This window comes from Salvelinus sp. IW2-2015, linkage group LG11 (genome assembly GCF_002910315.2).
Source record: "Salvelinus sp. IW2-2015 linkage group LG11, ASM291031v2, whole genome shotgun sequence".
NCBI classification, from domain to species: Eukaryota; Metazoa; Chordata; class Actinopteri; order Salmoniformes; family Salmonidae; genus Salvelinus; species Salvelinus sp. IW2-2015.
This window is the reverse complement of record NC_036851.1, coordinates 32,000,412-32,013,221: the sequence shown is the minus strand read 5'-3', so window position 1 is coordinate 32,013,221 and position 12,810 is coordinate 32,000,412. Positions and strand designations below refer to the sequence as shown.

General features: G+C 43.5%; 1 protein-coding gene across 1 annotated transcript; it reads left to right on the top strand.

The window, feature by feature from the left end:
• Positions 1 to 501: 501 nt before the first annotated feature.
• LOC111970190 (cyclin-dependent kinase 4) lies at positions 502 to 11,179 on the top strand. Its single transcript, XM_023996777.2, has 5 exons — positions 502 to 727; positions 3,802 to 4,026; positions 5,818 to 5,953; positions 9,851 to 10,018; positions 11,005 to 11,179. The coding sequence occupies exons 2-5, from the start codon at positions 3,809 to 3,811 to the stop codon at positions 11,116 to 11,118; spliced, it is 636 nt and encodes a 211-aa protein (XP_023852545.1). The 5' UTR covers positions 502 to 727; positions 3,802 to 3,808; the 3' UTR covers positions 11,119 to 11,179.
• Positions 11,180 to 12,810: the final 1,631 nt, after the last annotated feature.

Below are 12,810 nucleotides of genomic sequence, written 5' to 3'. Positions count from 1 at the left end.
TTTCAGTTGAATCACTCATTCTGAATACTTCCTTTGGAATGCATGGGGGTTTGGGCTCTCACAGCAAACCAGAGTAGTAGATGAGCCTAGCAACAGCAGTTCTCCGCCAATAGCAGCGCGATAAAGAGCTGGGAGGGGTTTGGTGCGCGGTCCTCATTCATCACTCACGGAGCTCTGCGCGCGCSGGGGCAGACCTGAGTCACAAACTCTTCTTCAATGTTTCTAGTGTAAGTTGTCTATGGAGGAAATAAACCAGATAATGTTATACATGAGAAAAAAAGTACAATAATTAGCATGTCATAGAATTCAGTATTTATTAAAGATTCACTCACTGCACTGTTCACTCACTCATAACGTTTATAAACATTTGAACATGTAGGCTAATTGGCAGATGTATCATACTACAGAACTACTTAGTGGGTGGCTAAGTTATATGTTGCAAAGCTGTCATGATTATTTTAGGGAGGTAAATAGATTTTTGGCTCCGCCTTGTAAGCGGACAGGAAGCGCCTCCACTACCAAGTGATTTGCCAGTTTTAAGAAAAGTGAAGTAAGGCCGAAGTTAAATCGAAGGATTTGATCGAAGACATCCGCAAGTTTAGTGTGAAYTCTATGTGCGACCTACCTCGAATGTGGTTTGATACTAAAGAACCAAGTGAAAAACATGTTTTCGTTCATGCACTAAATGTAGCAGTATAGCCAGTTAACGAAAACATCAAGAAACGTGGTAAGTAGCATATTAGATCCAATTTAGTTAAAATACTGTTCACATCATCTTGTAAATACGTTTAAAAACCAGATGTCGCTAGTTGCAATGTATTCCTGCTAGTTTGGGGGCACTAGTGTCAGATCATAGGCCTGACCACACAAGTTCTGCACAACTTGGTGTATGGATTTCCTATTGCCTCTACAAATGTTTGCCATGCCAAAGAGAAGTGTGGAACCGTGATTTAACATCCAATATTTTTTTGGCACGTCTATTGTGGCATATCGATTCTGTGTTTACTGATTTAATTAACAAAAAAAGAGTRATGGAGGAATCACACGTTTTCGGGGGGGGGGGGGGCTTTCGTTTTCCTGCCTTGTGCAACAAGTTCTGTCCAATATTTTGCTAACGTTACCTAATTTTGCATGCTTAGAAGTTTATTTTAGTGATAAAATACTAGGACAACTACATATTACATGATGGTTATTACCATTGTATGTGGACATAGGTAAATTAACAATGAAAGTTGTCCAACCTTTTGTTTTCTTGGGTAGAATATAAAGCCACATTAGGAAATATTTCAGATGTATTTGATGTACCATTCTTTGGACCATTTTAAATATAGAAAAATACCAATTTGTTATGTCCCTTCCTGGCCTGTTGTTGATAATATACACCTGTCAACCAGGAGACTACCCATTGTATACTTGCTGGCTCTAGGAGTAGCTAAGGATGGCAACTTGGTAAAAACATTTGGGACTGGTTTCCCGGACCCAGATTAAGCCTAGACATTATATATGGAGAATCTCTATTGAAATAGTGTTTTAGTCCAGGACAAGGCTTAATCATTGTCTGGGAAACTGGACCCCGTTTTACTACACACAAGGGAATTACCTTTTTTTGCAACAGAAGTTAAACAAAAGCATACACCCAAATTATTACCCACCCACATATTAGTTGTTTTACGGTAATTATATGGTGACTTGCTCTTCTAGCATTTAGCATACTTCCTTCTTGTTTAGATACTTTGTGCATAACTGGCAATGTACAGTATGCCAACTTATTGATCACAAGTTAGTTTAGTTCTGCAGGTAGTATGGAATACATAGCGTCATGATAGTGGCATCATTCAGTCGTATGTCTGTCTCCGAGGAATGTATTTTTTGCTCACCCTCACCCAGGGAGCCTGAGCTGTGTGGTTGAGGACAGGAATGTATTTTTTGCTCACCCTCACCCAGGAGCCTGAGCTGTGTGGTTGAGGACAGGAATGTTTTTTTGCTCACCTCACCAGGAGCCTGAGCTGTGTGGTTGAGGACAGGAATGTCTTTTTTGCTCACCCTCACCCAGGGAGCCTGAGCTGTGTGGTTGAGGACAGGAATGTCTTGTTGACTGAACTCTTGTCTCGTTGGATATCAGGTCAGATTCCAAACCCAGTCTCACACACACACTAGTGGTGCGCTGGTCAGCTGTTTGTTCACCCATCTGCAGCCACCCGACTATAAGTGATCAAGTGAAAATCTGAGCCTGCACACAACCCTAACCCGCAAATATAGAAAATACACTGTAGGTTACAGTCAAATTCGGCAGAACGATTTTTTGACAGTGTGTGCAACTTGTCTATATTTAGATACAGCTTCTCTTTTGTCATTATGTTATATGTTGCCCTAGAATACTTATTAGTAAACCCTTGCACAACAGAATACTGTATTTAAAAAACATCTTTATTTAACTAGGCAAGTCAGTTAAGAACAAATTGTTATTTATAATGACGGCCTACACCGGCCAAATCCAGACGACGCTGGGCCAATTGTGCGCCGCCCTATGGGACTCCCAATCACGGCCGGTTGTGARACAGCCTGGAATAGATCGATAGAATGAATGCTTCAATCTAGTTGACGTCTGTAAAGTTTTCTGTCTTCTTTCGCGGAGRAAAGACATTTAGGGACTGGGGAGAAAATACAATAAAGATTTTCTGTGCAAAATATCAGTTTGACRMGTTGTAAGGGAAAAGAAAGCTGTGAAAACTACGTGTTTTGATGAGATTTCAGTTGGGCGTCCATGCATATTTTATGTGGTTGAAGTACTATCAGCTTTTATAATTAAGACAGCACCTCTACAGATGGTATCTAACTGAGCATTGAATTCTCTGAAGACGCAGAAAGAAATAAACCATCATTCTCCACTCCTGTTCCCAAGTCCAAATTTTGTGTATCATTTTACTGCAAGAAGTGCTTAATTCTYCAGGAGTTATTATTAAGGCTATGTGAGAGGTTATAGACCTACAGTCAGTGTCCAGATTTCAGTTTCCATTTAACCCATCTAAACAGTAGGCTACAGTTCCTTTGACATGCCATAGGCCTATTTCAAGTCCRGTCTTGTGACTGTCGAATTTGTATAGCGCCTCACAATCATCAAACATAACATAGCCAGCACTGCTATCATCCTCTTTTACCACTTCAATAAATATTTTCTAAACATTACTTTTCTGGCACTCCCTTTTCTTTATTTTCAACTCTCCTTTTGCAGCTTTTGTCTTATTGAGTTAAACTTCGACAATTACCTTTTTGCCTCTGTGGATTTATGTTAACTTTTTCTGCCCGTTCCCAAAAGCATTATTTGGTGTAGGCAATTTGGTGTGTTTACAATGAAGCCATAAAGTTTAGGTTTATGCACTAATACCAGATAGCCTAAAATAATGAAAGAATAACCTCAATGTAGCCTATATGAATTGCACAAGAATTATACATTTGTGGATTTAAGGTYTTGTTTCTCTTTATTCAACTCGCCACCCACCCGCCCGTCAGCCACACAGTAATGACCCTTAACCCGTCCACGAGTTATGAGTCAACCCGCGCATCACTAACACACACACAATCTTTCTGACAGCCTCTTCCACTCTGGAATGCAGAAGTTACCCCAGCTCATGAGGTCCAGTGCTCTAGAAGGTGAAAGGTTGTTGGGGTGGTAATGAGCTGGACCTAAGACAGGTGGACCTCTATTTTGGAAAGCACGTGGCAGGGAGGGGACAGTGTCTTACTGTAGAAGGACATTGTAGTCATACCGTACCTATTTTTCTCTTTCTGTCTGTCTGCCAGCCAGGCCATGGCCCAGGGCAGTGAGGTCCAGTACGAGCCGGTGGCAGAGATCGGAGGCGGTGCGTACGGGACGGTGTACAAAGCTCGGGACCTGGAGAGCGGCCAGTTTGTAGCTCTGAAGAGCGTTCGCGTCCAGACGGACCAAGATGGCCTCCCCATCTCCACAGTCAGAGAGGTGGCCCTGCTGAAGAGACTGGAGCAGTTTGACCATCCCAACGTGGTCAAGTTAGAACACATTCATTCATTGAACCTTTATTTAAAGCAATAGTTCACGCCAAAATCAAAGATTGTCAAATGTTTTCAGGTCAGGAAAGAGGTCTAGTTTTCAGATGAGTTCACYTTCCATGCAACTTTTGTGTAGATCTGGGTATAAGCCTCAACCCCATTTGGAATGTAGAGAGACTTCTTTCGAGGTCTGAAAACCAACACACCTACACACTAATAGGCCTATGAAGACCGATAAACACACATACTGGTTACATATTCTTGCTTTCAAAAGTCAGTAGATTCATGTACATTTTGGGGTAGGTGCAACATAAGAAAAAACTATTCTAAGGATTTGAGGGAAAAAGGTCTAACTGGTGTCTCCAAGTGGCCACACCTCTCCAAACTGTGCACAGTAATTTCAATGCACTTTTATGACTCAAGGAAAGAGCCTTCAACTATAAGGTGTTTTWWWWAAWTTTTTTTTAGCTCTCCTAGCTTTGCCATGAAGGAACTGAGGCAAGCACAATTTGTTTGGAACACAGTCCTGCGTCCCCACCATCACACAATTACTGTTTACGCAATCCAAAATCGTTTTATTATAATTTGCAATCTGGGTCAGCTGGGCATCATTTGAAAGCTTCTTGCCAAAATGACTAGCTAAGTTATAAAATACGATCTTAGTGTTTCACAAGGCACTTCAGACAAACAAATTGTCATTTTGGTACGTATGGAATGGAGTCATGAGTGCATTCAAGTGTGGGTTCCCGAGGCAAATTTTCTTCACAATACGACTAACAGGTTCATTCATTTCAGGATGACCCAGGGTATGACAAGTCATTCTTGTAARTGTACATCGGAAATGTTGATACTGTAAAGCGATCATAAACGTTGATGCTGTAAATTACATGACTTTTCAAATATGGAAATGTGAAGTGCACATTTGGACTGTGTGGTTTGCTTGTATGACCGTCCGGGATGTCCTTGTCCCATCACGCTCCAGCGACTCGTGGGGGGCCGGGCGCATGCACGGTTGCAAGCGTTACGGTGTTTCCTCCAACACATTGGTGCAGCTGGCTTCTGGGTTAAGCGAGCAGTGTGTCAAGAAGCAGTGTGGCTTGGCGGGGTCATTTTTCGAAGGACGCGTGGCTCTCAACCTTCGCCTCTCCCGCCTCTCTTTACATTTAAGTAATTTAGCAGACGCTCTTATCCAGAGCGACTTACAAATTGGATAAACATGCACAAACACATTAACACAGTTACAAACGCTCTCAATCACACAGTCAGTGTTGGTTTTGTTGTGACTTGTAGCCTGAGACTTCAGTTTTGACCTGATCACCTGTATCTCTACAACCCTCCGCCCACATAGCCACAGAACTGGGTAATGCTTAAAGACTGACTGGTATGTTTTGATAAGCAGGTTCTATAAAGGTTATTAGCTAGCGACTGACTCAACATGGCATGCCTCTCATTCAGATTATGATGAATGACCATAAACTTGTCTGTTTGACTGTGTATTAAGAGCGATCCCACACATGGTATGTGTGCTGCTGTCAGGTGCTTGGATTTAACCTGCTCCACAATAATGACTAATCTCTGAGAAGGCACGGCAGCTGAAATGTTACCTGAACTGTAGTGCAGGTTAAATTAAATCCCTTGAGAGCAGCACATACAATGGGCTTTCTCTCTATTGAGTGTTGTGGATGGCCCAGCACGAGTGTGAAAGTTAGGGATGTGTGCATTCCACTCACACACTCTGTATGTGTACACTGGCTCATGGACGTGTGTGTTCTGTGTTTGTGTGTACATCAGACTCATGGACGTGTGTGCCACCCTGAGGACGGATCAGGAGACTAAAGTCACCCTGGTGTTTGAGCACGTGGACCAGGACCTTAAGACCTACCTTGCGAAGGCCCCCGCCCCAGGACTGCCCTCCAGCAGCATCCAAGTAAGAAGCCTCCTCAGTTCCCCGTAAACCATGTTAAATATAACCTATTAGGTCCCCGTAAAACCATGTTAAATACACTACATGACCAAAAGGAAAGGGCCTTCCCCAAACTAGAAAGTTGGAAGCACAGAATTYTCTAGAATGTCATTGTATGCTGTAGCGTTAAGATTTACCTTTACTGGAACTAAGGGGCCTAGCCCYAACCATGAAAAACAGACACAGACCATTATTCCTCCTCCACCAAACTTTACATTTGGCACTATGCATTCGGGCAGGTAGCGTTCTCCTGGCATCCGCCAAACCCAGATTCGTCCGTCYGACTGCCAGATGGTTAAGCGTGATTCATCACTCCAGAGAACYCGTTTCAACTGCTCCAGAGTCCAATGGCGGCGAGCTTTACACCACTCCAGCRGACACTTGGCATTGCGCATGGTGACCTTAGGCTTTTGTGCGGCTGCTTGGCCATGGAAACCCATTTCATGAAGCTCCAGACAAACATTTATTGTACTGGCATTGCTTCCAGAGGCAGTTTGGATTGGAACTCGGTAGTAAGTGTTGCAACCAAGGATATGTTTGTTTTTACGCGCTACGCACTTAATCACTCAGTGGTCCCGTTCGGTGAGCTTGTGTGGCCTTCCACTTTGCGGCTGAGCCGTTGTTGCTCCTAGACGTTTCTACTTTACAATAACAGCACTTACAGTTGACCTGGGCAGAAATTTGATGAACTGACTTGTTGGAAAGGTGGCATCCTATGATGATGCCAATTTGAAAGTCCCTGAGCTTTTCAGTAAGGCCATTCTACTGCCAATGTTTGTCTATGGAGATTGCAGGGTTGTGTGCTCGATTTTATACACCTGTCAGRAACGGGTGTGGCTGAAATAGTGGAATCCACTATTTTGAAGGGGTGTCCACATACTTTTGTATATATAGTGTATAACATATTAGGTCATGTAAACCATGTTAGAGGTAGTCCACCCAAAACTATACACTTGCATGATCTTCCACCTACTTTGGCTGTTGTCAGTTGACCAAGACTGTCCCTGCTCTTTGCCTCCACACACCTGCAGTGTTTGGTGATCAGAAGCGTTTGGTGATCAGAAGCGTTTGGATAGCTGTACTAGACCTCCAATAGTTGAAGTAGAACTTCCGCCACATTGCTTTTACTATGGAGTCTACCGAAGCGGTAGGTCTACCGAAGCGGTAGGGTCTAGGGGCCAGGGACTGAAATGGAACCAGGCCTAGGGCTGTTACAGTGACCATTTTACCGACAGTCACGAGTCATGACCGCAGTCAAATTCCACGTGACCGTTTAGTCACGTTAACTAGGCTTCTCCAAGCTCTGATGCTGCTGATGGTTATTAGTAGCCTACCAAACTTGCTAACTGCCTGGTACTCAGCACTCTATTGTCCCTCTAATCACTCTGACATCAATGCACATGTAATCGAAAATCTAATCAAACACTTTGAGAGCCCATAAGCTCATATTGCGCAACGTTTCTATAGGCTATGGAAATGCGTGCGAAATGAGTTTTGATGGCCTTTATTAAAATTAGGAGGATCCCATCAGCTTTCTATAGGCTCGGCCTACAATATTTATTTATTTCTCAAATTTCCTAATATTAAGCACATTGCTTTGCTTTAAAACAGGAGTATAGCCTACCTGGCTGGCATGAAAATTAACCACAGGAAAAGCGTCCTCCATTCACTATTTAAGTGTACAAATGACATGTTTTGTTTTTTTTCCCCCTGCCCCTGTTTCGAGACAGGTGCATGATAATGGTCCATTCTAAATCAAAACAAATTTCACACATATTATTTAGTATATGTAAAGACAATATTTAATCAAATCATAATCAAAAAATATTTTTTCAAATCATAGTCCCACACTTCATGTAGCCTAGCCTATGCAGGCCTGTATGTTTTGATAAGGTTTGTATCACAACTAAAGTGGCCAAATAACTACTTAAAATTAAGCACATTAATCTACTTTACAACCAGTGTTGAATCTAACTGGCATACATAAGCAGCACATGAGTTTCAAGTTTCGTGAAGAAAATTTTTACCATAAAAATACACCTCTATAATAAAGCATTCAATGCATAATCGCATTTGCGATCACTTTTGATAATGGTGTTTTCCCGCTAATTGATGGAATTTTGGAACATAGCCTACTGCCGTGTTCGCAAAGAAGAAATAGTCTATTAGTTTATCAACATTTTAAGATGAACGTTCTGATCTGTTGCATCAGCCTCATTGCTTTGAAAAGTTTTTTTTAATGTGAGTGGTAGTATTAATTTGGGATCAATTGCATCCCAGAACTGTCCCAGACTATGTTTGGAATATGTATTTCTCGCACAGAAGGACAAGTTGATGAATAGAATAGGTCAACTTTTGTACTATGGGGGTTAGTAGATTGACATAGGCTAGTGGTTTGACATAGGCTACGCCTACTCTTGTTGGCTGACTAAAGGGAAATGTGGACAGTTCTTCTAACATCTCAGAATTTGATAAGAAGGAAGCGTGTAGTTGCATCCCTGATGTATGTCTTCACTTGCCTACTTCGGAGCTGAGATAGATGCCTGTGAGAAGAKCCCGWTCACGTGACGGGCATTGGCTAATTATAATTGAGATATCTGAGAGAGCCATTTATTTGAGTGAGAGGTGCTTCGGAACACTCAGCCGGGAGAAGGGAATAAAAATTATTATATTCAGCCCAAGGGCACAACAGCCACTGGTCGCAAAAGGCATGGATTTTTTTAGGGGTCATTACGGCCACACTAGGGGGATGCCGCTAGGAAATTCGAGGCATTGTCAAGTGCTTTTCAAATTGTGAATGAGAGACTGATGAAGTGTGTGCACAGGTTGCACACACTTCATCAGGAAACAAAGCAGAGCAAGAAACAAAGCAGAGCTCATGCCTTGACTTTTTTCAAATCATCATTAGTCGCATCATGCAGCCAACAAAAGTTGCATAAATAACTCTAAATTAAGCATATAGGGGGACCTGTTTCTTAACTGCTCATCACAGAATAGCTTCATGTGGCACTCCCTCAGAAATCGTTTGGAGAAAACATCCTTTCTATCTTATTCAGCAATATTCAATTGTATTCTTCATACTATAAAATAATGCCACAGAATTCTAAGCAAATCTTGTCTGCTAAATGAACTAGTGTAGCCCACAGCCATAGGGCTCCCGAGTGGCGCAGCGGTCTAAGGCACTGCATCTCKGTGCTAGAGGCATCACTACAGACACCCTGGTTCAAACCCTGGCTGCATCACAACCGGCCGTGATTGGGAGTCCCATCCATAGGGTGGCGCACAATTGGCCCAGCGTTGTCTGGGTTTGGCCGGTTTAGGCCGTCATTGTAAATAAGAATTTGTTCTTAACTGACTTGCCTAGTTAAATAAAAAAATTGGCATAGCCAGATCAGGGCCTAGTTAAATAAAAAGGACAACTCAGAGTATGCTATTCTGTTCTTCTGAAATAGACTATATTTTCTTCATATCATGTTTCTTTAGACCCGTCTAAAATAAGTAAAGGATTTATTGTGATAGTGTAGGCTATATTACATGGATTTATTAGACTTTTTAAAATGTAGATGTTCCCAAGGTCTGCATCAATGGCTGGTACGCTATGCGTGGAAGCTAGGAGATGCTAAATGTGTTTATGTTATTTAACTGTCAAGTTACCGTGAGACCGGCAGTTATTTGCTTGACAATCACCGGCTGACAGAATTTCATGACCGCCACAGCCCTAACCAGGCCTGTTTGCACACAGGACCAGCTGTACAGTCAGTATAGGTTTCCCTCTCATTCTACCTGGCTGGATGTGATGTAAGACCGTTGAGTCGGTCGAGCATGGTACGCAGGTTAAATGTGTCCCCCTGTGTGTGTTAGGACCTGATGCGTCAGTTGCTGTGTGGCCTGGCGTTCCTCCACTCGAACCGCGTGGTGCACCGGGACCTGAAGCCAGAGAACATCCTGGTCACCAGCCGTGGTCAGGTGAAGCTCGCCGACTTTGGACTGGCAAGGATCTACAGCTACCACATGGCCCTCACTCCTGTGGTAGGAAGACACACACTATTGTTGAGGATTGAAGGGGTCTCTGTGCATTCACCATAATGCTTACTTATGCTTTACACTTGGCATAAATATTCATATGCATTCATACTTCTCTCTCATCCTACTCATATCAAATCAAATGCATTTTTTTTTCTCGGGGCATGTCTTGGGGAACTTTCGGGGGGCTCTTGGAGGCCTGGCGTTTGGGAGCTTGGGCTGATGGATCGCTGGTTCGGGTCCCCGTTTTTGACCTTGTGGGAGATCTGTCGACGTGCCCTTGAGCAGGGCGTTGACCCTGGTTGCTTCTGTGTGTCGCTCTGGATGGGAGTCTGTTAGATGACTAATGTGATGCAGTGAAGCCGCTCAACAACTACAAGTATATTGTATGTTTTAAATATTCAATTTAAAAAATGAATTTGTCACGTGCCGAATACAACCAGTGTAGACTTACGGTGAAATGCTTACTTATGAGCCCTTTCCCAACAATGCAGAGTTAGACAGTATTTTTGTGTGTGCAAAAAATAACGAGGATATATACAAAGAGTATAAGTACTGATTCAATGTGCAGGTGAGGTAGTTGTGGTAATCTGTACATGTAGGTAGGGGTAAAAGTGACTAGGCAATCAGGATAGACAAACAGGATGAATCCCTGAACAAATTCCAGTCTTTGCTAGAGAAACAGTCCTGTAGCTTAGCATCCGTTTCATCGCACCACTTCCGTATTGAGCGCGTCACTGGTACTTCCTGTTTGAGTTTTTGCTTTTAAGCAGGAATCAGGAAGATAGGCCAGATGGATGGTAAGGGAGAGCTTTGTATGCGTCTCTGTGTGGAGTAAAGGTGATCTAGAGGTTTCTTTGCGTCAAATTGCACAGGTGACATGCTGGTAGAAATTGGGTATGGCGGATTTCAGTTTTCATGCATTAAAATTAATATGCATTCATAATACTACCAACTGCCCCCTTGACGTCTCTCTCCTCCACGACTCTCAGGTGGTGACTCTGTGGTACAGGCCTCCTGAGGTCTTGCTCCAGTCCACCTATGCCACGCCTGTGGACATCTGGAGCACGGGCTGCATCTTTGCTGAGATGTTCCGACGCAAGTGAGTGGTCAAGGCTTATTTGATATACTGGAAAATACCTGTATTTATCTTTTGAGACTCTTAATGTAATGTACAATGAGTGTCCAAAACATTAAGAGCACCTTCCTCATATTGAGTTGCACCCCCCCCCCGACCTCAGAACAGCCTCAATTGGTCGGAGCGTGTCGAAAGAGTTCCACAGGGATGCTGGCCCATGTTGACTCCAATGCGTCCCAGTTATATGGCTGGATGTCCTTGGGGTGGTGGACCATTCTTGATACACACAGGAAACTGTTGTGTGAAAAACCCAGCAGCGTTGCAGTTATTGACACAAACCAGTGTGCCTGGCACCTACTACCAAAGGCACGCAAATCTTTTATCTTGCCCATTCACCTGAAGAATGGTGAACATGCACAATCCATGTCTCAATTGTTTAACCTGTCTCCTCCCCCTCATCTACACTGATTGAAGTAGATTTTACAAGTGACATCAATAGGGATCATAGCTTTCACCTGGTCAGTCTGTCATGGAAAGAGCAGGTGTTCTTAATGTTTCGTACACTCAGTGTATACGTAAGTAGCTATATACACATTAATCCGATATTCATATTTTGTTTTTAATTGACATTTTTATAGTATTTTTAATTGTTTTACCCCTTTATCTCCCCAATTTCGTGGTATCCAATTGGTAGTTACAGTCTTGTCCCATCGCTGCAACTTCCGTACGGACTCGGGAGAGGCGAAGGTCGAGAGTCGTGCGTCCTCCGAAACATAACCCAGCCAAGCCGCACTGCTTCTTGACACAATCCCCACTTAACCAGGAAGCCAGCCGCACCAAGTGTGTCACTGTACACCTGGCGACCGTATCAGAGTACATTGCGCCCGGCCCACCACAGGAGTCGCAAGTGCGCGATGGGYCAAYAACATCCCTGCCGGCCAAACCCTCCCCTAACCAGGACGACGCTGGGCCAATTATGCGCCGCCTCATCGATCTCCCGGTCGCGGCCAGCTGCGACAGAGCCTGGACTCGAACCAGGATACCTCGTGGCTAATCAAATCAAATTGTATTTGTCACATGCGCCGAATACAACAGGTGTAGACCTTACAGTTAAACGCTTACTTACAAGCCCTTAACCAACAATGCTTGGTTAAGTAAAAAATAGAAAATAAAAGTAACATAATTAAACAGCAGCAGTAAAATAACAAGCGACTCTATATAAAGAGGGTACAGGTACAGAGTCAATGTACGGTTACTGGCCCAACGCTCTAACCACTAGGGTACCCACCACCCCCTACCTGCCGCCCTTTTGTTCAGGTGGGAAAGGGCAGTGTTGAGTGCAATAGGGATTACATCATCTGTGGATCTGTTGGGGCCGTATACAAATTGGAGTGGGTCTAGAGTTTCTGGGATAATGGTGTTGTTGTGAGCATGACCAGTCTTTCAAAGCACTTCATGGCTACAGACGTGAGTGCTACGGGTCGGTAGTCATTTAGGCAGGTTACCTTCGCTTTCTTGGGCACGAGGACTAGAGCCGGTGTAGTACGATTCGATCTTAGTCCTGTATTGACGCTTTGCCTGTTTGATGGTTCGTCGGAGGTCATAGRGGGATTTCTTATAGGCTTCCGGGTTAGAGTCCCGCTCATTGAAAGCGGCAGCTCTAGCCTTTAGCTCAGTGCGGATGTTGCCTGTAATCCATGGCTTCTGGTTGGGGTATGAA